The 26,106-nt window shown below is 42.3% G+C and overlaps 1 protein-coding gene across 3 annotated transcripts; it reads left to right on the top strand.

Moving 5' to 3' along the window:
* The first annotated feature begins 161 nt into the window (after positions 1 to 161).
* Positions 162 to 25,806, top strand: RP9 (RP9 pre-mRNA splicing factor). 3 transcript variants are annotated; one of them, XM_047694610.1, is made up of 7 exons: positions 162 to 283; positions 871 to 918; positions 17,086 to 17,116; positions 18,250 to 18,445; positions 21,962 to 22,053; positions 24,396 to 24,457; positions 25,175 to 25,806. In XM_047694610.1, exons 2-7 carry the CDS (start codon positions 878 to 880, stop codon positions 25,371 to 25,373), a joined length of 621 nt encoding a protein of 206 aa, XP_047550566.1. In that variant the 5' UTR covers positions 162 to 283; positions 871 to 877; the 3' UTR covers positions 25,374 to 25,806. The 3 variants fall into 3 exon arrangements, with proteins under 3 accessions (XP_047550566.1, XP_047550564.1, XP_047550565.1); XM_047694608.1 differs by lacking the exons at positions 162 to 283; positions 871 to 918 and adding an exon at positions 4,846 to 5,138; XM_047694609.1 differs by lacking the exons at positions 162 to 283; positions 871 to 918 and adding an exon at positions 4,872 to 5,138 and having other exon boundaries at positions 18,250 to 18,379.
* The last annotated feature ends 300 nt before the right edge of the window (positions 25,807 to 26,106 follow it).

Here is a 26,106-nt window from a genome sequence, read left to right as displayed (position 1 = left end):
TGGGGCTTCGTGCGGGGGCGAGGCTCGCTCAGGAGGGGCGGAGCGGCCGCGCTCCTCCGCGGGCTCGCGCTTTCCGTCCTCCAGAAGCAGTTACTTTTCCCGCACCGAGGCCAAGGAGGCCAAGGTATGGACCAGGCGGCGGTGGCCGGGCGGCAGGAGCGAGAGCCAGTGTGCGAGCCCCGGTGGCTGGGTGGTGCTGGCCCAGGACACATTCACCTTGAAGAGGAAGACAGGGGCGAAGACCAACATCGTGGAGGCGGTGGAGCATTTGAACAATTTGCAGGTGCTTATCTTTTCCTAGGAGAAACAGTGCTGCTCTGAGGTTTTTATACATGGCTCCAGAGCCCTTGTGCAGCTCTCTCTTTAGCATAGACCTTAGAGTGGATTATCTGGCATATAGGTATGTAAATGTTCAATTTTACAATTGAACATACTAATAATGCCAGTTTTTTTAACTTTTTTTTAATCTTTGTTTTCAAAACCAAAGGGGTGCCCCTAGAATAAAAGGCTTTTTTTTAAATAATAGAATAAAATACTGTATGAAAATAATTACGTGAAAATTACCTTGAGGGTGCCTGGGTGGCTCAGTTGGTTAAGCAGCTGACTGTATCTAAGCTCAGGTCTTGATCTGAGTATAATGAATGAGTTCAAGTCCTATATTGGCCTTGATGCTGGACATGGAACCTACTAAAAAAAGAGAGAGAAGGAAAAAGAAAAAATTATCTTGAACTACCAATTTATATTTCAACCTACCAAGATATGTAACTACTTAATTAAAACAACAACAACAACAACAAAAGCAACAACAACGAAAAAACATATTCCTTGTGACAGGAGGAAGGATTGATATCCAAATGTATTCTATTTCACTGACAGCATGGGACAGTGTGAAGAATACTATTTGCTGGGAAACCTCAGGTAACTTATCATTTCTGGCATAGAAAGCTTATTTTCAACAGCTGGGTGCCATAATTCCTCCTAATGAGTGTTAAGAGTTTAAAAAAAAAATAGCTGTAGTTTTTTTCCATCTTTGTATGGCCATTTCTTTACAATGTGACTTTGTAGCTCTACCCTTAAATCTAAATTTAACTTGCTTTGGTCAATGAAACATTAGTAAATATAATGCAAGTGAAGCTTCGAAAAGTGCTTCTCCCTCACATGCTTCTCTTGAAGATACTGCAACCACTTCTATGTGACTGACCTGTAGAAGCTTGCTGAATGAGGAGAAACATGTCAGGTCATCTCCACTGCTCCTCTAGACACATGAGTAAGTTCATTTTAGACCAACGAAACTCAGCAGAGTTAACTAACTGCAGAGATCCATCAAGTAACCCCAAAGCAGAACTGCCCACCCAACAGATGTTATTTTTTTTTTAAACTTCATGCATATTAGAGACATAAAGGACTATACCTGTTATCAAGGCCAATTATTTATTGAGCCAGGCACACAATAAATATATGTGCCAGACACTATATGAAGCATGTTGGATCGTTAAATATTCACAACACAGATCTCAATTATTTTTTGCTTTAACTCGTAGGGCAAAATTAATTTGGAAAGACAATACCTAACTTATTTGCATGTGATGCCCTGTGATACTTCTACTTTCTATTCTTTCCTTTTTTATTTCGTAGTTTATGATATTGCTGCCAATTCCCTGAGTGGATTTCACAATCCTCTAATGACTCTTGACACCAAATTTGAACAACATGAACATAGCATTTATCAGTCCAAATCAATATTTCTAGAATGAATGAATGTCATAAAGGCATATTGGGCACATCAATAGCTGCAGAATATGTGTAGCATCACATAGTATGGGACCATGTGGTAGCTAGAGAAATGTTTAAAATTCCAGTATGATAATGACTTCTTCCAACTTTGCTTTCTTCATTACCTTCCTACCACACTTAACTATAAAATCCAGTACTTCACAAGGTCTACAAGATCCTGGACAGTCTTGTCCGGTCTCCCTCTCCGGCCTCATTTCATCAGTCTTCTCCTTGCTCCCCAGGCTTCAGCCCCACACTTGCCTTCTCTCTCAATTTCTTCTGTACATGAAGCCCCTTTTCCACAGGCTACTCTGCCTCTTGGGATACTTTCCTTTGCTCCACCAGCTTCTACTCTGCTGATATTTCCCTTCCCCATGGAAGGCTTCGTGGACCACCACTAGAATAGGTACCCCTATACATCTTCATAGAACTGATCATAACTGAAATTTTAAGATATGGGTAATTATCAGTTCAACATTTTTCTTATGTAAGCTCCACAAAGGCAGAGACAGGTTTCTCCTCTGGACTCAGAACACATTCACACAGCAGGTCTAATTCAGTGTTTGATGAATGAATAAATGAATGTTTTTGAAATTTTTATTAGCTCTTTCCTTCACCTTTATAACCTTACATCTTCTAGCTCTCCCCAGAGTTCAGACGACTCCCTAGTGCATACCAGATATAAATCTGAGGGGCTCACACCAACCAAATGACTGGAATGCTTCCTTCCCTCCTGGGGTGGCTTTGGCGGCTGGCCAAGCTTGGGTGCCTGAGGCCTATGACCATTAGTGAGTGGGTTCTTGCTCAGGAGACTCCATGGGCCCTGATACTATCAGGACCCAGGAAAGCTCACCTCAAACATAGACGAGAAGTGCTCAGATATGGGGAATCGCACCAGTAGCAGGGACTTGCACACAAACTGGGACCAAGAACTTCACCATTCACCGACTGAGTTATTGAGTATCTTCACTTCTCATGTGTGAGAACTGTAAGAGGTTCTAACAGTGATTTTTTTTTCCTCAAGGATTTTTTATTTATTTGACAGACAGAGATCACATGTAGGCAGAGAGGCAGGCAGAGAGAGAGAGAGGAGGAAGCAGGCTCTCCACTGAGCAGAGAGCCCAATGCGGGGCTCGATCCCAGGACCCTGAGACCATGACCCGAGCCGAAGGCAGAGGCTTTAACCCACTGAGCCACCCAGGTGCCCCTGTAAGAGGTTCTAAAGTGTAAGAAGAAAACCTTATGTTTCTAAATAATGAATTATACTACCATTATATTCCTTTAGTATCAGGACATCCAGGTTGATTTTAAACACTAACTTTGTGGGGCACCTAGGTGGCTCAGTTATTAGGCAACCGACTTGATTTTGGCTCAGGTCACGATCCCAGGGTTTTCGGATGGAGTGCCGCATGAGCCGGGAGTCTGCTTCTGCTTCTCCCTCCCACTCTGGTCCTACAAACCCCCACCCCCCGCCATGTTCTCTCTCTCTTGCTTTCAAATAAATAAAAATCTTAAAAACAAACAAACAAACAAACTGGGGCACCTGGGTGGCTCAGTCAGTTAGGCGGCTGCCTTCTGCTCAGGTCATGATCCTGGGGTCCTGGGATCGAGCCCCACATCGGGCTCCCCACTCAGTGGAGAGCCTGCTTCTCCCTCTCTCTCTACCTGCAACCCTGTCTGCTTGTGATCTCTCTCTCTCTGTAAAATAAATAAATCCTTTAAAAAAAAGTAACTTTGGAATCATTGTCTCTGACAGAGTTCTTTAGTCACAGACAACAGAATCCATTCTATCTGGTTAAACAAAAACTAGTTTTAATGGAATCAGGTAGTTCATCAAACCTCTAGGAGACTCAGAAAACCAGACTTAAACCTCACAGCCAGGGTATTTATGGGGCGCTGACTGGTTCAAGTAACTTGCATCATCTACTAGATGCTTTATGCACCAGTTCTTACCTCCAGGGGGAGAACCTGATTCCCAAGCTCTAGGACATATCACTGTAATACTGTGTTTCTGTTCATAGCCCTTGTGCATTCCTTCATTTGGATTTTCTCTAATAAATACGAAGGAACTCCTTATATACCTTAAGTATTAACCATATTGAACGCCACATTTGAGGGGAATATTCCCTATCCTGTTACTTTTACTTCCTTTGTGGTTTCTTCCATTATGTTAAAGCAAAATAGTGAGCGGAACTTAACAGATCAGATGCATTTACAAAATAGAACCTAGTTAAGCACTTTAACAATTCGCAGCCTGGCTCCATGACTTCTACTGCTGCATCCTTGGGCATGTTATTTAACTCTCTCGGCCTCCTTATCTATAAAAGAAGGGTAATACATACGGGTAATAACAGCACTTAGTAAGTTTTTAAAGATTAAATCAACTTTTTTATTATTTTTATTTTTATTTTTTTTAAGATTTTTATTTATTTATTTGATAGAGATTACAAGCAGGCAGAGAGGCATGCACAGACAGAGAGAGAGAGAGGAAGGGAAACAGGCTCCCTGCTGAGCAGAAAGCCCAAGACGGGGCTCGATCCCGAGACCCCGGAATCACGACCTGAGCCAAAGGCAGAGGCTTTAACCCACTGAGCCACCCAGGCGCCCCTAAATCAACTTTTCTTACTGGCTCAGCTCAATGACGAGCACATAAAAAGCGCTCAGTGTCTTTAGCCTTCCGTGCAGCACCCAAACCTTGTCTAGATAGACTGCAGGCTGGCTGTCTCAACCAAGCGCTGGAAAATCAGGGAATTTCTCTGAGGTGTCTTGCTTTCTTCAAAGCTGGGTGAATCCCAGCACCAAGTAGCAGCAGCCAGTGTCTAGCCAGGGGGGCTGCAAAGCCTCCCCGTTCTGGTCCCCGGGTCCTCCCAGGGGAGGGGCGCGCGCGAGGGGGCGGGGCTCCCCGGCTGTCCCGCAGGCCTCCACCGCCCCGCTCGCGGCCGCCGCCAGGGGGCGCGCTCCGACCCCGGTCGGCCTAGCGGCGGGGCCCGGGAGCTCCCAGCGCGGACTTGGGGCCTCTACACGGGTGGCGGCGGGGAGGCCTGACGGGAGGCGGGGACCACGAGGCCTCGGCGGGGACAGCGGGCCCTACCCGGGCGGGCGGCGAGAGGGGGCGCTGCGGGGCCGGCCGGTCGCGGCGTGGAGGAAGTGCCGTCTTCGCCGCCTCAGCCGCCTGAGGTGCGCCGCCGGGCCACCTCAGCCGCGCGGGCCGCGATGTCGTCCCGGCCGGGGCGCGACGATGCCGGGGCCGGGGGCGTGCGGCGGCCGCGGGAGCCGGCCGAGCAGGAGCTGCAGCGGCGCCGGGAGCAGAAGCGGCGGCGGCACGACGCGCAGCAGCTGCAGCAGCTCAAGCACCTGGAGTCCTTGTGAGTCCCCGCCGCCCCCGCTCCTCCGAGAGGCGCTGGGTCGCGGTGAGCCGGCGCCGCGGGGGGCGCGGGAGACTGGGTTCCCGGGGACCCGTGCGGCGCTGGCGCCGGGACTTGCAGTCGCGCCTCCGCGGGGAGGGAAGGGCCGTTCCCCCGGCGCGCCGAGCGGCCTGGCCCGGCAGGAGAGCTCGGGCTTTATTCCCCGCCTGAGGTCGTGCGGCCGCGGCTCTGCATGGCGCTGAGGACCGTGCGGCACTTCGTGGTCGCTGGGTGGGGAACTGGGGACTGAACACGCCGCAGGTGCGGTGAGCGCTGCCGTCCTGCCCTTTCAGGGTGGTGGGTTCACGGGGCCCGCCGGGCACGGGATAAACCCCCCATTCTCTTCATCTGCCGCTGAGAAGGGAAGAGAACACGCCGTCCTCTACCGTTAGTGCGGTGGGGAGGGGAGGGCTGAAGAGTGGGGTGACGGACCTGTCCCTAAAGATCCCAAAGATGGAAGAGTGGGGACTTGTTCTCTTTAGCCCTGAGGGCTTTTACCAGCAAGAAGGGTGGGGGCTACAAAGAGGCCAATTCCAGCTCAGCCAAAAGAATTAGGACCAGAGTCTCCTGGGTTTGCTGGTCAGCATGGCCTGACCGAAAGGGGCGCGGTGCGCCCCCAGCTCCAGCGGGATCCGGGAGAGAGTCTGGAAGCCGCGGGAGGAGGGCGGGTTGTCAAGGAGACTGAAACCTCAGGTGGGAGGTGGATTCATGACCTTCCAGTTCTTTTCTGTGATTCTGTCCTTCTGTAGTTAGCAGGCTGACTTGTAAGATTGGTGCTCACGGAGTTCTTCCATACATACTTCGATTCTGTTTCAGGCACTCGCCTTACCTAAGCTAAGATGATGATGTAAGGAAAAGTCCTCAAAGGACTCAGATTCTTTATAATTAACCTGGGAGCTTTGACACAAAATGCATTGCACTGTTGGAGGCTGGCCTGCTCTTTTCAGTGTGACCCTTGAGCTGAATTTCATCCCAGTAAGGCAGTGGTTGCAGGATACAGGCGCTACATTGCTAGTGCCCACAGTCCTGGACCCTTTGGGCCCTCTGTGGTCCTGTCCTATGCAATGCAGATGTTCAAATATCTTTCCGAGTACAAGCCTGAGCTTCACACAGCCCAGTCTGACCCTGGGTATCTTTAACAGTGGGACACCAGATAGTGGTTAACACTATACATTTATTTTGTAGCTCACAGAGCACTCATAGATGTCAGAGAGATTATAACCTCCTTTTGCAGATGAGGAAATGCAGGTTCAGCAGTTAAATAACTTGATCAAGGATACATTGACCTGTAAACAAGCAAAACTAAAGAGGGACCCAGGCGTCTGATTCCCAAATCAGTTGGATTTTTCCACTACAGGGATTTAAACTTTCTGGGCTGCTGACATATTTGGTTTGGCTAATTCAGGGACTTTTATTGTTAGAGTAATACTTTAATTTAAACATCAAATAATACTAAGACACTAATTTCAAAAAGTAGTGGTTCACATCCCTGTTCTGTAGTCACCCATACACTCCCTTCAACTCTCCCTCCAACCAAGTTTATAATAAGGAAACAGTTTTTTTCTTCTAGGACTTAACTACTTATTTCCAAATTATATGCTTAAGCTGCTTTTTTTAGATTGAACAATAAACATTACCTGTAAACCTCATGTCACATACATGAGGTTTTAGTTTTCTTTCCCTACCATTCTTGCATCCATCCTTCTAATATAGGTCCCTTATAATTTTTGTTAACTCAATAGTTGGTATTAACATTATTTTAACTATTCGGTATTGTTTACGTTTGAGCCAAAAGGTGTTCTGTGATTTGTTTTGCTTTCTAGCACAATTGTTGTTTTTCATCTAGCTAATAAGCTCAATTTTTTTTAAGATTTTATTTATTTATTTGACAGACAGAAATCACAAGTAGGCAGAAAGGCAAACAGAGAGGGGAGGAAGCAGGCTTCCTGCTGAGCAGAGAGCCCGATGTGGGGCTGGATCCCAGGACCCTGAGACCATGACCTGAGCCAAAGGCAGAGCCTTAATCCACTGAGCCGCCCAGGCGCCCCGCGCCTCGATTTTTTTCATTTGCCTGAACTTCCTATTACCTGCAGCTAATTTTATTTGAAAGGCTTTAAAAGCTAAGAGTATTTTTTCTACATGTTCCTACATATCAGACAGCCATCAGTTTGTTCATTTTTAAAACCGAGAATCTTCCTTCTGTTCTCCAGTACACTTTGGTTACATTCTAGCCCTGGTGTAAAACTGCCTTCATCACTCTTCGGTCTTGTACCCCATTTCTGGACCCTGTGTCTTCCTCTTTCTCTCTTTACCTCATTTTGTTCGAGTATATTATGTTATTTACTATAAAAAGTGCATTGGGGCAGGGTGCTGGGTCTGCCTTTGGCTCAGGTCATAATCCCTGAGTCCTGGGATGGAGTCCCACATCTCCTTCTGCTTGCTGCTCCCCCTGCTTGTGCTCGTTCTCGCTTTCTCTCTCTCTCTGACAAATAAATGGGTAAAATCTTTTTTTAAAAATGCACTGGGGTAAATTTGTTGAATCTTTACATATCTGAAAATGCCTTTATCCTACCCTCAAACATGAAAGATAGATGGGCTAGGTATAGAATTCTAGGGTAGAAATTATTTTCACTTGCTTTTAAAGGTGGTATGCCACCATTTCCCAGCTCCCAGTATTGCGGAGAAATCTGATGCCATTCTGATTCCTTTTCTTTTGTAAAGAACTTGTTCTAGCTCCCCTTTTGCAAGCTTTAAAGAATCCTTTATATTTAGTATTTTGCGGAGTTTTTTTTTTTAAGATTTATTTATTTATTTTAGAAAGATAACATGCATGGAGGGAGTGGAAGAGGAAGAGAATCTCCTGCAGACTCCACACTGAGTGGGGACCCCGATGTAGGGCTCAGTCTCACAACCCTGAGATCATGACCTGAGCTGAAATCAAGAGTCAGACACTTAACTGAGCCACCCAGGTATCCCTTGCAGTTTCAGGATGTGAACTACTTCTCACCAGATTTCAGATTTTTTTTTAATTTTCTCGATACTTCATGGGTATTTAATATTCACATATGATCTGTGTTTTAATTTCCTTTCCTCCATTTTGTTTTTTCTTACTTTTAGACTTCTGTGATCCTCTTTTCATTCTACTTTCTTTTTTTTTTTTTAAGATTTTATTCATTTATGACAGAAAGATATCAAGAAAGGAAACACAAGCACAGGGGGCTGAAGAGGGAGAAGCAGGCTCCCCACTGACCAGGGAGCCCAATATGGGGCTGGATCCCAGGACGCCAGGATCATGACCTAAGCTGAAGGCAGATGCCTAACGACTGAGCCACCCACATGCTCCTTCATTCTGCTTTCTATAAGATTTAGTTTCTAATCCTTCCACCATTGCACTTTTAAGTTTCAATTTTTAACTTTGAAGAGCTTCTTGTTCTGGGAATTCTTTTTCTCATAGCATCCTATTACTTCCTCAATAACAAATCTATGATCTTTGAGGATACTCATTTTTTCTTTTTTCATTTACTTTCTTCTTTGTTGTCTGTTTCTTCCTACCTTTTTCTGTGATTTCTTTTTTTTTTTTTTTTTTTTTTTTCTGTGATTTCTTTTACAGAGAAGTTTTTTCCTAATGTTCAGGGATCCTTGGATCTCCCCCCATTAAGAGTGAGGCATTATAAAGCTATTTTGAAGGGAGCAGTTGGGAGAGAGAGAGAATGCAAAAGTGCTGGTTTATTGACTGGTAAGTCTCACTGTAGGGGTATCAGACTGCAATGAAAAGGAAGACAAATAACTAAGTTAGCCAGCCAGCCAGCCATGTAAAATGGGAAGCCCCAAAGTGGTTTTTTAAAAATTGAATTCAAATTCTTTTACCCCTTGGTTGCCTTCAGTAGGTCCCCTAATACTCCTCTGGTCAGCTTCTTACTCTTGACCTTACCTTTTCTTACCCTTTGCCCATACCTGCCAGGACCCCACAGGCATCTGAGTCACCCACCCTGTGCTCTAACCATGCTCCAACCCTATTCAAGTGTCCCTCGACTACTCAACATAACAGAATGGAGATTCTATATATATATATGTGGCAGTTTCATCTCTGCCTTCCATCCCATAGGAGTGAGCTATGGGAACAACTGGAATTGAGTATGCTTACATGAAGGACTTTTCTAAAAGAAATCTTATGCCAGCACTCAAGAATACAAGAGTATTTTTAAGTACTTGGCAAAATAAAGATTTCTTTCCCCTTTCCCAGTTGGGAAGATAAAGGTTTCTCCTCTCTTATCTGAATTTGGTCTTCATACTGCTCAGAGAAACTTAATATAATCTGAATAATATATTAGCAAGGCTTCACAGATGGTACAAAATAATGGACCTCCGTGAACTTTTTTTTTTTTTTTTACTTCTAAGGATTAACTACAAAGTGTGCACACCTCTCAACTGTGACAGTGCAAAAGACAACTGTATAATAAACACACTCCCATTTTTGTCTGGTTGGTTTTTGTTTATTTGTTTGTTTGTTTGTTTAAGTAATTTCTACACCCAGCATGGGGCTCAAACTCAAAACCCTGAGATCATGAGTCAATACGCTCTACCGACTAAGCCAGCCAGGCACCCCCAAGATCTGTTGTTTTTAATAGTTAAGTATTACTTTAGACTTTGAGAGATATCTTTTTTGACATGTTACATAAACTAAAGAATTGTCAAGCCCTCAGAAAAAACATCAACCATGTTCCTTTAAATTTGGAGAAACAGTTGTAAAGTGGACTTTTTAGAGACGTCCATTGCTAATAATAAGAGATTTCAAAATGTGTAGTTCTTCTCACATTCCTTTTCCACTTAGGCAAAAACTTTTACATATTTTTTAGGAATGTGGATTTTAGTTTGGCCATATGTTATTTGTACACCTCCTGTGGCCAAAGAAAGTATTGTTGGATTACTGGGTGTTGATGAAGATGTTACCTCCTCCCTTCCAAGGTCCCTTAAGTCCCAGTCTATAAAGGATAGCATTAATGTTTCTAATAAATGGCTGATGGGGGACCGTATCACCTTCCTAATATAGGCAAATTTCCATTATCCTTGCTAAAAGAGAGGCCTAAGCATATGGCATGCCACAGCTTTCCACCAGAAAATAGTGGAAGTATTTGCTCTGGAAATATCATATCTAAAAAGTTAATTCTGTTTATACCCAAAACAACTTAGGGACTAAGTCTTCTTCAAGGACTAAGTCCTCCTCTGTCCCTTTAGAAGAACTCTGGATTAACAATGGTGAGGATGAGAGTGGAGAAGCCTCCATCACAATCCTTATTTGGAAGCATCCAGAGATGAAGCCAAAGGGAAGTTTTCTTTGCTGTAATGATTCATGGCATTTCTCATCCTTAATCTGCTATAAGGGAAAAAACACTCCTGTTTTCCTTTTCTATACTCATACTACACTCAGAGCACTACTCTGTGTGGGAGTTTTCCAACACCATTAAGAAATTTTCCTTTTCTCAGAGGACACCAAGTATACGTCTTACAGATTTAATTCCGACATTGTCTAGCTGAAGTCAGTGTCAGAACCTTCAGGTCAAGGGCTCAATCTCATAAAACTGCCCCTCTGCACACGCTTTAGGTGCCAGTCACAAGTCTATGTTGCTTCTAACAACCTCTGTACAGCAGAGGTTCTGTACAACAGAGGTTCCCCCAGCACCCTCCTCTAGTTTGGTTAATTTGCTAGAGCAGGTCATAGAACTCAGGAAAACATTTTTATTTGCTTGATTACTGATATATTATAAAAGGTTATATATAGCTCAGGAGCAGCCAGATGAAGCAGATACATAGGGTGAGGTGTGTGGGAAGGGGCAGGGAGTTTCCATGTCCTCTTCCGATATGCCACACCTCCAACTGTTCAAACTTGAAATCTCTGAAATCCATTTTGGGTTTTTGGTTTTTGTTGTTCTTGTTTTGTCTTTTTAAGATTTTATTTATTTGAGACAGAGACAGCAAGAGAGAGCACAAGCAGGAGGAGGAGAAGCAGGCTTCCTGCTCGGTGAGGAGCCTTACCTGGGGCTCAATCCCAGGACCCTGGAATCATGACTTGAACTGAAGGCAGATGCTTAACTAACTAAGCCACCCAGGCACCCCTGGGTTGTTGTTTTTTTTTTTTTTTTATAGAGTCTTCATTACATTAGCATTATTGGTTAATCAGTGGCCATTGGTGATTAATTCAATCTCCCTGGAGGTAGAGCTGAAAGTTCCAACCCTCTTATCACAGAATTGGTTCCCCTGGCAAGCAGGCCTCATCTTGAGGAGGTTTGCAAAAGTCACCTCATTGACATAAACAGTTTGGTTGAAAGGGGTTTATTATGAATAAAAACTTTTCACCTTTATAGCTCTGGACCTATTTCAGGAACTAGGAACAAAACTAAATATTATAAGAAAAGATGCTCTTATAGCCTGTATACAGGAAATTACAAGGTTTTTAGGAACTGTGCCAGAACAGTGAAGACCAAATATATATTTCTTATTATAAGTTGCAATATCACACCCACTAAAGTTGTTTTCTTTCACATCTAAGAGAAGGGCCAAAGAAAAACATTTCACTTTTCCCTTGGTCTGTTCTCCCAACTCCTATAACCTCCAATAGTTAATCTGTTCTGAAGGGTCTTTAAAGCTGGTTCATAAAAAGAGGGTCAGGATAAAGAAAACATTAAATCATTAAGTGTTTCTATAATTTGCAGCCATTCTAAAGTATTAAAATGAGTCCTTTCTTGGAGGTTTACAAGGTTAAGGCACAGATCTGAACTGAAATGCTTATGTATTACTCCTTATAGAAGAGGTATAAATATCTTGAAGAGTTTGAAATACTCTTTGAGTACAGAGACACCCAGCCTCAGAATTTGCTTCCTGTCTCTCTGGCTTCTGGGTCTCTCTCAGTTCAGTCCCTGGCCAGAAATAAGGAGGGCCTAGCCAGTCTGGTGCCTGGGTGCCACTGAGCATAGACAGGGGAAGTCTTCTGCTGTGACAAAGTAATTCCTGGTCTGCAAACCAGATGATGGAGGCTTGTCCTTGCTAAAATCTGTGATTAAAAGCCCTGTAGCTAGGGGCGTCTGAGTGGCTCAGGGGGTTAAGCCTCTGCCTTTGGGTTAGGTCATGATCTTAGGGTCCTGGGATTGAGCCCCATATCGGGCTCCCTGCTCAGCAGGGAGCCTGCTTCACCCTCTTTCTCTCTGCCTACCTCTCTGCCTATTTGTGATCTCTGTCAAATAAATAAATAAAATCTTAAAAAACAAAAACCCTGTAGCTCTGTTTTACATTAACTTGGTGAATGTCAGGGCCTGGCTCAGCTCAGATATTGATTCCTAGCTTGACATTTCCTCTCAAAGCCTCCTTAGAATTATCTGCAGCTGCATGGATTCCCAGTATCAACAACCAAACGTGTATGCATGTAATATCTGTACACACTCAACCCACCCCTGCCTCAGAGAGGGCATGAGGTCATTGTCCTTGTTATTACCTCCCTCTAGCCTCATAGTATTTTGCATTGGGTTGCGGAGGGTATTGTCAAAACAGAGGGAAGTATGGTATATAAATTTTATTGCAATAAATAAAAAGGATAAATGAGCAATGTTGGGCGAGGTATTTTTAGGGAAAACTAGATTTACAACAGTATTTGTGCCCAAACGAAACTGTATTCAAGCTCCAAATTTAAAGTGTTCCTGGAGTCCTCTGCTTTCTAGTGGCAAACATAGTGCTAGAATAATTACTGGATCCAGCTAAACATGTACTAACAGTCATGGACAAGTGAGCTCAGGGGCTCACTGGGCTATGTGCCCTTACACAATTTATTTAACCCATGAACAGTTACTAATATAAGAAATGCATTGCTGACTTAGAACAGGGTGAAAGCTCAGCTCAGTGAAAGAACTCCAAATGTCACAAGATCTGGGTGATTGTCCCAATTCGGCTTCTTAATTGGTGTAGCTTCCAATTGTTGGAATCAATGAGGAAAAATGTTGGAACTGATGTTGGAGAAAAAAAGACGTCAAGAGTCCCTGGCCTGCCCTTCCTTATTCTGAGACTTTAACATGATAGTTTAATACCTGTAATAAGGCATATTTCATGAGCCTCACAAGAGAATGGGGATAGACTTGGCTGAATTTTAATGTCCCACATACATGGGGGGAAAGGCAGTGATCCCTATAGCCAGATATGAAAGAGGAGTCTCCTAAGTCCCATGGCCTAGAAAGGTAGTAAGCTCAGCTGGGGATGGTGTCTGTGGGAAGTCCACTGCCAGTTCTCTGCCCACCTCCACTTAGGAGCAGCTGGCAAATCCCTGTAAAGCTGCAGATCTATAAAAAGATGTGAAGACTTGCTTGGGATGGCCAGGCTCCTCTGCTGGTCCACATCTAGGCCTTTGTTATGCTAGTGCTCTGGTTCTGAGCTACCTCATAACGCTGCAGAGAGCAATGACTTGATTTTAACAGAAGGAGCAGAAGCCAGCATTGTGAAGTTCTTTTCCAGAGATGAAAGAGACGTTTGCTGAGACATATTCACCAATGAGGAAATTGAGGCTCTGAAAGATTAAAGAACTTGTCCAAAGTACACAACAGTGAGAATGAATCAGAATTCAAACCAAAAAAATTTTTACCTGTGCTAACAAAAATTCAACCTAGTAGATTTGAAGATCTAATTGGCTTTATTGATTGATTCATGAATCCAGCAGCATCCCATCTAGCAAGCAGAGAGATGCTCTAAAGAGTCGTAGAAAATGAAAGATTTCTGGAAGGAGGATGGTAAATGAACTTATTAGCAAAAGAAAAGAAAGGATTGTTCCAGGCAAGCTCACTTTCCCTTAGGTGGAAGAGCAGGGAGTCTTATCATGCAGATCACCTCTTCTTTTGTGGGGGCGGTCAAGGGGACCCATGTGACAGATTAGTTTATTGGTACTGATAAGAAAATTCCTGCTGAGGGTTAAGACTACAATGGGGGGGGGGGGGGTTTGAAACTGTAATTAGAGTATATATTAAGGCCCAGTTTGGTGACTTGGCCTAAGTGGCTCTATTTGGGGCCTGTGGTTTTCTTTTTAACACCCCCCAGAGCCCATTCATTTCGAACTGAAAAATGTTACAGCTGGAATGTAGGGTTCTCCACTCCAAAAACCCAAAGCAAAACAGTTGCACAGTTATAAAGAGAGTCAAATAACAAAAATAATGCGATGTAATAATGAGTTTGATATCCTTTATTCAAGGGAAATAAATCCATGGATTGGGAGTACACTGCCTCACTCTTCCCAAGGATTTTGGACAACAGCAAGTTTTCTATACCCTTAGTTCTCTCTTCTGATACTTAGCACTATGCCTGGGATAATTGTTGATTGGTTACTTCTGCAATGAGTAAGTTTTCAAGGTGAACCTTCAGTATTTCCTGAGAATTAAGTTTAGTTTCCCCTATTGTACCTGTTCTTTTTTTTTTTTAGGAGAAAAATATCAAGTTGGATAGAGCTAGAGGAGAGATTTAATACTTGAAAAAAATTACAGGAATAACATTGAAACTTTAAAACAAAAATGCAGGGGCACCTAGGTGACTCAGTGGGTTAAGCCTCCGCCTCTGGGTCAGGTCATGATCTCGGGGTCCTGGGATCGGACCCACATCGGGCTCTCTGCTCAGCGGGGAGCCTGCTTCCTCCTCTCTCTCTGCCTGCCTCTCTGCTTGCTTGTGATCTCTCTCTGTCAAATAAATAAATAAAATCTTTTTTAAAAATAAATAAATAAAACAAAATGCAGTCTGTATAACTCTAGAGCAGAAATGAGCTTGCTAATAGCATATTTTTGGCCCTTCTATCCTTCTTAATTTCAAATTATCTTTGGTTCTTCTTTCAGAGGAAAATTACTCCGGGTTTATACCAACATAGGTATAAGGAAATTGCCATCAATTTCATTTTTCTTTTGTAAAGAAAAAACTTGAGGTGATGTATTTGCATATAAATAAGTATAAGTGAAAAATAAATGTCCCTCCCTTAGGTATCCTTCCAGAGGTATTCTATTCATAATGAGGCATGTCTGTGTTTACATGTATGTACATGTATTGTCCTTCTCCCCATACACGCAAATGGAAGCACACCAAATACACTATTCTTTTTTTTTTTTTTTTAAGATTTTTTATTTATTTATTTGACAGAGAGAGAGATCACAAGCAGGCAGAGAGGCAGGCAGAGAGAGAGGAGGAAGCAGGCTCCCCGCTGAGCAGAGAGCCCGATGCGGGGCTCGATCCCAGGACCCTGAGATCATGACCTGAGCCGAAGGCAGCGGCTTAACCCACTGAGCCACCCAGGCGCCCCTACACTATTCTTTACCCTACTGCTTTTTTAAACTATTTTGGATATTGCTCTACATTCCTTTTAGGATAATCAGTATCTATTTGTTTGGGTTTGTAAAGATTTTTTTTTATTTATTTGACAGAGAGGGTACACAACAAGTAGGCAGTGCAGCAGGTGGAGGGAGAGGGAGAAGCAGGTTCTCTGCTGAGCAGGGAACCTAATGTGGGGCTCTATCCCAGGACCCTGGGATCATGACCCAAGCAGAAGGCAGCCACTTAATCAACTGAACCACCCAGGCAACCCCAATCAATATCTATATGGGTATTAGATAAATGATTTACCTTTTTAGCATTTATTATTTTTTTCTAAAAGTGAGACATTTTTACTATACAAAACTCAGAAAATCAATCATCTCTGAAGTCACCACCTGTGTGCACCAATTTTGGGACTCCCACATTTCCAAGCTTTTGGAGTCAAAACACCGTTTTAAACCAGCCTCAATGCCCAGATACCCTCTCCCAGTAAAATGTTCTTTATAGAGGCACTGAAAAGACCTAAGATGTTCAGTTGTCCTGCTTGATTTTTCAGTTTATTCTTTTTTGTAGAGGGAGGAGGGTGGGATCCACTGTGTTTGATACCCAATAGTGTGACAGTACTTAAAAATGAGTATGATTACACCTAAAAGTAATAATGTTACATGTAAATTGTAGCCCAATTTAAAAAAAAAATTTTTTTCTTTAATGTACATGAGTATTTGGTGCTGATTTTCCAGATTTGAAATCCAGAATCCTTAGGGACAGTTCCAGCAGAGTGCTGGGAAGTGAAAATGAATTGGGAGCATAGGCATAATGTGTGTTCCCTTAGGAATCTTGAGGGGGTACTGAGAGCTCAAAAGAAAAGTACATTCCCACACATCATACATCTGCTTACTCTAGCAGCATTCTTACTAAATGCTGCCTGTCGTCCAGGTACTGTGCAGGGGTCCGAGGCTATCAGAGCAGAGGAGCAGTTGACTCACTCTGCAGGCAGGGTGGGTGGGCAGGGTTTGAACCAGGAGCTGCAGGGAAATGAGAGAGGAAGCCTCTAGGACAGATTAACCCCAACCCCATTTCCTTCCCCTGCAATAGGCCCTTTCCTCCAGCTTTGCTCCTGCCTCCCCCGGCCCCCATGCTGCCCCCAATCAAGTTAGAAAAGATTTCTCAACCTTTCCCCCACCATGCGCCTCTTCAGTGTTGAGTAAGTGGATGTTATGCTAGGTAAATAACCTGACAGCTGTGACAGTTTGGAACCATGATTAGCTCACAGGTCTTCTTCTTTGACATTCCCCCTGCAATCTCTTGCTTTCTCTTGAACAATAAAGTCACTGTGCTCCGACACCTAGTTATTCCCTCAGTGAATTTCAGCTCTGGATCTCTCTGCAGGACGTGGCATAGCATCAGTTCATTTATATGGGATCTCTGACTGCGGGGCATATTTTATTAACTGCTTTCGATTTAATGTACTTTTAAGGTTTTACTAAAAATATCCTTTTTATTTTGGCCTGCAGTTGCTTTTTGCTCACTAAAATGTGTTACATTCCTGTTAACATGATTGATGATGTTTTTTTCTTTTCATTTCTAGTTATGAAAAACCTCCTCCTGGGCTTATCAAGGTCAGTGTGAAGTTTGTGCCTTTGGTCATCCTCTTAGACATATTTGACTCAGTGCTCAGGCTCAGTAACTTGTTATGAAAACCTGTTGCATGTGATTTTGAACCTCCTTTTATGGAACCCTGCTTCTTCCTGCAGATGCCAGTCGGTTCATACACTTTGTGCTTTCTGTGTCCACCCTGTGCCTTTGTAGAAATGTAATCAGCCGTGTGCCTGTTCCCTAAGAAACGGTGGCAGGCCCACATGTTCCTCGTGATCAGTCCCCTTCTCCCTCCCTCTCTCTCGCTGTGGCTGCATCTTCTCACAGCTGTGCTCCTTCTCTGACTTGCTGCTGGTTTCCTGAGTATCATTAGCTCAGAGAACAGTAGTCTCTGGGGAAACTGGAAGGTCTTCTGGTCCGGCCCCTGGTGCAGGACACCCCCCTACCCACCTCCACCCCTGGCAGCACCTGGCCCTAGAGTCCAGTCTCTCTGCGGGAGGGAGACCTAGAGGGCTCCGTGGAGGCCAGAACAGCTTTCTGCTTGCTCACGTTCAGAAAGAAAAAAGATTATTACAAAACCTTTTATTATAAATTTAATATTCATGGGAACTAAAAAAAAAAATCAGATGGTTAAGAAAAAACCTTTATTGTGTGACAAAGTTATTTGGTGGTAAAACACACTTCATAAATACAGCAGGTATGAGATTGTAAAAGTAACAGTGGTTTCCAAGGGATAATAATTGTTTTTAGTTTAACATGTTATTTTTATTATTTCAGGAAATGTTGTTTAACTCTATACTTTGCTTCATTCCACAAGGCTTTTAAGGTAGCAGAAAAGTTTGTGATCTGAATCTAGTTTTTGTGATCTAGAATCAGGATTTGGAGCTCACAAATCATTCCTAAGTGAACAATACTAGTAATATCTCTCTTAAGAGTAGCTATATCATTTTCATGAGATAGTTCTTCTGGTACATTTATTTCTGGTTTTCCTATCAGATATAATTTGTCTTTCTTTCTAGTACTTGAGAGGGTGACTTAGGATGACATGGGCATGTCCAGTCCATGAGAAAGCCAGGCAGTGCTGTGTTCTGAATCAGGTAGGAGAGAATTCCTGGGCTTTTTTGCCATGTTGTGTACACGCTGTTTCCTTTTTTAGGAAGATGAGACTAAGCCGGAAGACTGTATACCAGATGTACCAGGCAACGAACATGCCAGGGAATTTCTGGCTCACGCACCAACAAAAGGACTTTGGATGCCACTGGGGAAAGAAGTCAAAGTTATGCAGTGTGAGTACAGGAGAGTTGCAAGTAACACTCCTCCATACACGCAAGTTATACACCACTATTTACAAAGCGTGTTTACTTCTTTTGTTGTTTAGTTTGTTGTCACCGTAGCCCTGTTAAGTCAAGGCACAATCTCTGTCTTATAGTTAAGGAAGCCGATCTGCATATGTGTTAGTAGTCTGAGCTAAGTAGAGGAGAGCTTTAACTCCAGAGCTTCTGACTCCAAGGGCAGTGGTCGCCCACAGGACCATAGCTGCCTTTGGAGTTCACTCTTTGGCAGTACTCCAGTAACAAAAAGGATATTCCATAGTAGAAATGCCAGGAAGGACAAGGGATGTATTGGAAGGCAGGTCCCTTTGGGTCTTGCATCATCATTCACCACCACACCCCCGCATCAGTGGTGTTAAGGTTTCAACCATGTAACCTGAGAAGAGCTGTGAGCCCAGAGGATGGGTCCAGAATGGTGTGTTGTTCATGCACGCCCCCACCCCACCAGGGCCGCCACACCTTCATCCACCTTATGTGGTATTTAGTATTTGAAAAAGAGTACTGCTGCCTTTTAAAGACATTTGTATAGGGGTGCCTGGGTAGCTCAGTGGGTTAAAGCCTCTGCCTTCGGCTCAGGTCATGATCTCAGGGTCCTGGGATCGAGCCCCGCATCGGGTTCCTCTGCTCTGCAGGGAGTCTGCTTCCCTCTCTCTCTGCCTGCCTCTCTGCCTACTTATGATCTCTCTCTGTCAAATAAATAAATAAAATCTTTAAAAAAAAAAAAAAAGACATTTGTATAAAGATTTTTCTTGCACATAATTAAAATAGCAGTTCCTAGTCCCTTTCCCCCATTCGCCTTACCCTAAGGGTAACCATGTAAACCTCTCTAAAGAATATAATTTTTATGGAGTGCCTGGGTGGCTCAGTGGGCTAAGCCTCTACCTTCGGCTCAGGTCATGATCTCAGGGTCCTGGGATCGAGCCCCGCATTGGCCTCTCTGTTCAGTGGGGAGCCTGCTTCCCCCCCGCCGCCCCCTGCCTGCCTCTCTGCCTACTTGTGCTGTCTGCCAAATAAATAAATAAAATATTTTTTTTAAAAAAGAATATTATTTGGGGGATACTTGGATGGCTCAATCAGTTATGCATCTGCCTTTGGCACAAGTCATGATCCCAGGGTTCTGGGATCAAGTCCCACATCAGGCTCCCTGCTCAGCCAGGGGCCTGCTTTTCCCTCTTTCTGCCTAATGCTCCCCCCGCTTGTTCACTCTCTCTCTCTCAAATAAATAAATAAGATCTTAAAAAAGAAGAAGATTATTTTGGGGACACCTGGCTGGCTCAGTCAGAGGAGCACGCAACTCTTGATCTCAGGGTCATGGTTCAAGCCCCACATGGGGTGTTGAGATTACTTAAATAAAACTTTAAAAAAATATTTTGTAGTTTATCTCCATGTATCTAAGACAGGGTTATATCCTGCCTCTCGATTTTTTAGTTTTCTTCATTACCTGTTGACTTCTTACTCTAGATTTTCAGCTCTTTTTTTTTTTTTAAGATTTTATTTATTTGACAGAGAGAGAGATCACAAGTAGGCAGAGTGGCAGGCAGAGAAAGACAAGGAAGCAGGCTCCCTGCTGAGCAGAGAGCCCGATGCAGGGCTCTATCCCAGGACTGCAAGATCATGACCTGAGCTGAAGGCAGAGGCTTAACCCACTGAGCCACCCAGGTGCCTCAGATTTTCAGCTCTTTTTTATGTGCCTCCATCCCACCTCATACATACTCTTTCTATCTCCCATTTTCCCAATACCTTATTATCATAATTTAGTTAAATAAATCTTTTGTGTATATTTAATTATGATTATTTTCAGAATTGAATCATATACTAAACCACTATGTACTTTATATACTAAACCACTGTGTACTTTATATACTAAACCATTATGTACTTTCATACATTCTGCATGTTTTCTTTGCCCTGCAATTAACAGTTGTCTTTTTGTTGTTCTTGTTTTTGCTTTTTTCTGTGTACTGATTTCTAATTCAACTCTTTCAGATGCTTGAGGGATTCTGTTGCTTTTTTTCCTCCTGATGAGATTTGTTCCCTGTGCTATCTATCACCCAGGGACCTTCTGTCACCATTCACTCTTCAGTTTCCCTAAACGTCCCTCTTGTGTTTGATCTCCTATTTGCTGAATTTTGGGTCTTTTTTTGTTACATTCTCTTGCTGTGGTAGAGCACATTCTCCAGGCGCTGAGAAATGTGTTTATGGAAGATAAAATTTTCAAGATTGTATTTTTCTGGAAATATCTCTATTTTGTATTTTTAGTTTGCTATTTAGAATTCTGTTAAAAACAAACTTCCTTCAGAATTTTTAAGGCATTGCTCCATTGCCTTCTCATTTGTAGAATTGCTATTGACAAGTCCAAAGTAATTAAGATTCTGAATGCTTTGATGTAACCTGCTTTGTTGTTGTTGTCTTTGGTGTTTTATTCTTCCTCCCTAGAAGCTTATGAAATCATCTTATTCCCAGTGTTCTGAAATTTCACAAATTGTTTCATTGATTATTTCCTCCCCTCTGTGTTTGCAGTTCTATTATTCAGATGAAGGACTTCTTTTTTTTTTTAAAGATTTTATTTATTTGTCAGAGAGAGAGGAGAGCGAGCACAGGCAGACAGAATGGCAGGCAGAGGCAGAGGGAGAAGCAGGCTCCCCGCCAAACAAGGAGCCCGATGTGGGACTCGATCCCAGGATGCTGGGATCATGACCTGAGCCGAAGGCAGCTGCTTAACCAACTGAGCCACCCAGGTGTCCCAGATGAAGGACTTCTTAGACCGATTTTCTAATTTCTGATCTTTTCTCTCCTATTTTGTTTTCTGCTCTCTAGACTATTTCATCAAGATAGCTTCTAATCCTTTGATTAAGTTTTTTTATTTCAATTCCAAAAGCCCTTTTTCCTTCTATGATTTTTTAACTCTTTAATTGTTGCAAAATGTTCTCTAAGGATGTTAATTTTTTCTTCTCCTTAATGTTTTTATTTCTTCCAAATTATTGTTTTCTATTTGTTTTTTCACCTTTTTTATTTAGGAAGACACTTTCAGGTGACTTAAACAACAGAAGCATATTGTCTTAGAGTTCTGAAGGCTATCAGTCAAAAATCAGGGTGTGAGCAGGGTTGGCTCCTTCTGAGGACTGTGAGGGAAGAATCTGTCCCAGGCCTCTCCAAAGATCCTATCTCACAATGAGGTCACATTCTGAGGTACAAGGGATTAGGACATTCAGCATAATGGGGACAGGATAGAGGGGGCAACACAGTTCAAGCCATAACACACTATTTAAAAAAAAAAATCACACTTTGATTTTTGCACAGGATTGCTTAGTAACTACTTGGCTTATTTCTAAAACCCAAGATTAAAGATTAAAGGATGCTTGAGGAAACAATTGATTTATGTTTTCTGGTGTCTTACATGGTACATCCGCTAATTGCATTTGCTTTGGAAATTGAAATCTAATGAAGAATATCTTTAATATGATCTGCTGATACTTTATCTTGATTAAGTAAAACTACATCATCTTACAGAAATATATCCCTTTTCTTTGTTTTTAGGTTGGCGTTGTAAACGGTATGGTCACCGAACAGGCGACAAAGAATGCCCTTTCTTTATCAAAGGCAACCAAAAGTTAGAACAGTTCAGAGTAGTAAGTAAAACCCAGAGTTTCAATTTTCATTTGCCAGAGGTGGTGAATATCTGTGACTCAAGCATTAATCAATGAAAAGCAGGTTAACATGAAACACATTCCCCAGGGCCTTTTGCCCAAAGTATCTGGTATTAACTCTGTTAAACTGAATTTGTGTGACAGATTAGCTCATTAGCAAAAAATTAATTTTTATTAAAGTGTTACTTCCTTATGCCTTGGGAACACTGATTTTGTTTTCTGAAAGGCATTGTTATATATTCAGTGACTTTTTACTTACATTAAAAAAATCCTGGGGGGCGCCTGGGTGGCTCAGTGGGTTAAAGCCTCTGCCTTCAGCTCAGGTCATGATCCCAGGGTTCTGGGATCGAGCCCCATATGGGGCTCTCTGCTCCGCGGGGAGCCTGCTTCCTCCTCTCTCTCTGCCTGCCTCTCTGTCTACTTGTGATTTCTATCTGTCAAATAAATAAATAAAATCTTTAAAAAAAAAAAAAAATCCTGGGGCGCCTGGGTGGCTCAGTGGGTTAAGCCGCTGCCTTCGGCTCAGGTCATGATCCCAGGGTCCTGGGATCGAGCCCCGCATCGGGCTCTCTGCTTGGCAGGGAGCCTGCTTCCTCCTCTCTCTCTGCCTGCCTCTCTGCCTGCTTGTGATCTCTGTCAAATAAATAAATAAATAAAATCTTTAAAAAACAAAAAAAATCTTGTTTCATTACTAAAATTAGCGTTCTAGTCCCGTCTTTGTGTAAAGATTAAATATCTGTTATAAACTAGATATGTATGTATAAATGATATATCCTCTTTGCATGACAGTAAAACAGATGTCATTTCCCCACTTTATTTTTACAGTCTCCTCCCAGGGTTGTTAACTCACCATTCAGTCACTGTTTCAGTCAGCTTAACTATGCTGTTACCAGAGAGATTGGCATTATCACCATATATCAAACCAGGGTCCATAAATATTTGCCAGGGCTTTGAGACATTTTAAAAATTGTACTTTCATTTTAAAAATTTGGAGAAAATATTCTGGAGAAATCAATGCTACTTGGAATGGCAATTTTACAGTATCCAGTTTACAGGTAAATCAGTGCTAACTCTCAAAAAAAGGAACAAATTCATATATTTTTAATTCAGAAACCTAAATTCTAAGAATAGATCCTAAGACTCTAGCAAAATCAATATATATAAATTTTGAAGAATATATAAGGAATTATTCAGAATTATATCTGTGAAAAATAGACTAAAGAGAATAGGAAACAACTTCAATGGCTAGCATACCAACATAAGTACTGTAACATAGACGTCATATAGCCCTTAATAATTATGTTTTGGAAGAATATGTAGTATCATAGGAAAATGTTCATGAAAACATACGTGGAAAAAAAGAACAGAAATATATATAATATGATTATAATTTTTTGTAAATTACGATAAGTAGAAGAAGCACACTAAGATGTTAGCAGTAGATATCTCTAGCTGGTAAGAATATAGATATTTTTAACTTTTTTATCCTTGATACGAAAAATGTTTACTAAACATTTTTAAAGATAATTCACTTACCATAAAATTCAGTCTATGTGTAGTCATATTCTAAATACTTTTAAATGATACAAATATTTCGAGAATACATTTGCTTTACTTTAACAAAATTGACATGTTACAGTAAGGATTTTCACACCTGATTTTTTTTTTTTTTAAGATTTTATTTATTTGACAGAGATCACAAGTAGGCAGAGAGAGAAGAGAAAGCAGGTTCCCTGCGGAGCAGAGAGCCAGATGCGGGGCTAAATCTCAGAACCCTGGGATCATGACCTGAGCCGAAGGCAGAGGCTTTAACCCACTGAGCCACCCAGGCGCCCCCACACTTAATTTTTTAAGTCCAATATTGCCTATCTCCAGAGCAAATATGCATTACGTAGCTTGACGAGGATACCTCCACATCTTTTCTGGGCACATACATATGTTTTCATGCACCTAAACATGAGTTATTCTTACATATCATTTTCCAACTTGTTCTTATTTAATAACTCTTGATCATCTGTCCACATAGAACAAAGAGAATTACCTCAATATCTCTAACCCTTGAGTAATATGTAATAATGATTCTGCCATGTTTGATATCCTTAAAAAGTCTATTCAAAATGTATTTGTATAATTGGAAAATCTTTTTTTCGTAACTTCCATGAGTTTGAAGTAATGGTGACCCTTAGCAAGGATTAGAACATGTTAAATATAAAATTACACCAAACAGGAAAAAAAATCTGGTTTCAGTGAAATATGGATTTAATTTTTATTTAACTGATAGTCCATGGACGCTAACGCAACTTTAACTTTTTCCCATCCTCAAGGCACATGAAGATCCCATGTATGACATCATACGAGAGAATAAAAGACATGAAAAGGATGTAAGGTGAGATGGTCCTGGTGCTAACAATACCCCCTTAAAGTCTGAAATTATATAAAGTTGGAAACAACCATTCCAGTATTAGATGAGTGGTTTGGTAACTATGGTACTTCAACTGTGAACTATTTGGAAGGCAGGAGTCATCACAGGAAAGGCCAGTGGGTAGGGGACCTGCAGGCCAGCCTCATTCCACTTGGGTTAGCTTAAAGCAGTGGGCTTGGTCCTGCCTGCTCACATCCTGATGTATAATAACTTAGTTTATCTTTAACGATATGAGCTATTGTTAAAAATTATCCTTAGACATGAATTAAGATAGGGTAAAGAAAGGGGAGGGTTTGTTTTTCTCAAACTGGTTACACGGAGTTCCAATTTTAAGGAGGTAGTTTACCTAGTATGAACTCAAGCAGTTGTGGGTGGTTGCGGGGGGGTGATGAAGGAAAGGAAGCATCTGTTCAAAGTTATGTAGTAAGAACTGGAAAAACATGCAGCAATATTTAGGACAGTGAAAAGAATACAGAATGGCTTGTGCACTGGGTACAGTCCTGTCAAGGAGGCACTGGTGTGGACAAGAATGAGGAAAACATGCAGAAACAAAAATTGGTACAGTCTTCAGTAAGGTGGTTATTCATGATGTTTTTTACCCTCACTGCTGCTCTTAATACCACTTTTATCTATCTTTTTTTCAAGTTAAATATGGTTCTTTGGTTAATCTTCTATGTGTAGGATACAGCAGTTGAAACAGTTACTGGAGGATTCTACCTCTGATGAGGATGGAAGCAGCTCCAGTTCCTCAGCAAGTAAAGAGAAACACAAGAAAAAGAAGAAGAAAGAAAAGCATAAGAAAAGGAAGAAGGAAAAGAAGAAGAAGAAGAAACGAAAGCATAAGTCTTCCAAGTCAAATGAGAGTTCAGACTCGGACTGAACAACAACTCGAATGTTCAACATTCTCTTCTCCCAAATCAGACACTGCGGCCAAAGACCAGAGGCATGCAATCCGGGAGGACTAGGAGAGCGGGGTATTTGGTGTCCTGCATGTGAATTCTCACCTGCCTTCCAGCAGAGATGTGACCCCAGGAGGGTGAGTTGTACTGTCTCGGGCGCTAGCTCTGGACAGCGGCTGATGTCAGGCAGGAGAGCCTTGTCCAGTGTCGTCCTCCCGCTGATCCCTACAGTTTGTGATTCCTTCAAGCTGCCTCTGCCAGGGTGGCCGGACCAAGGAATGAGTCTCTGAGGACACTCCAGGTGCTGCTGCAGCCTTTCCTCCCCAGGGCGCTACTTAATTCCCAGAGACTTCAGGTTTGACTTTCCTCTGTTGTCCAGGATAATAAAAGCTTGTTATTTATTTTTTAAATGTATTTATTTTTTATTTCTGAATAATATATTCATGTGCTCCAAATTTAAAAGGTACACAAGGTTTAATCATGAAAATTCTTTCTTCTTCCTTTCTCTCCTGGCTACCCATCTCCCTTCCCCAGTGGCTACCAGTTTCACCAGGTTCTTATTTGGTCTAACAGAAATGTTTTATATATCACAATAAATATAGGGTTTTTTTTAACATATATGCCATAAACGCTCATATGAACATTGGGGGCTTTTTTTAACAACATAAGGCAAATTATTTTAAGTACATTTACCATTGCTACACCAAAAGGTAT

This window comes from Lutra lutra, chromosome 11, assembly GCF_902655055.1.
Source record: "Lutra lutra chromosome 11, mLutLut1.2, whole genome shotgun sequence".
Lineage (NCBI taxonomy): Eukaryota > Metazoa > Chordata > Mammalia > Carnivora > Mustelidae > Lutra > Lutra lutra.
This window is presented reverse-complemented; position numbering and strand designations above follow the sequence as displayed.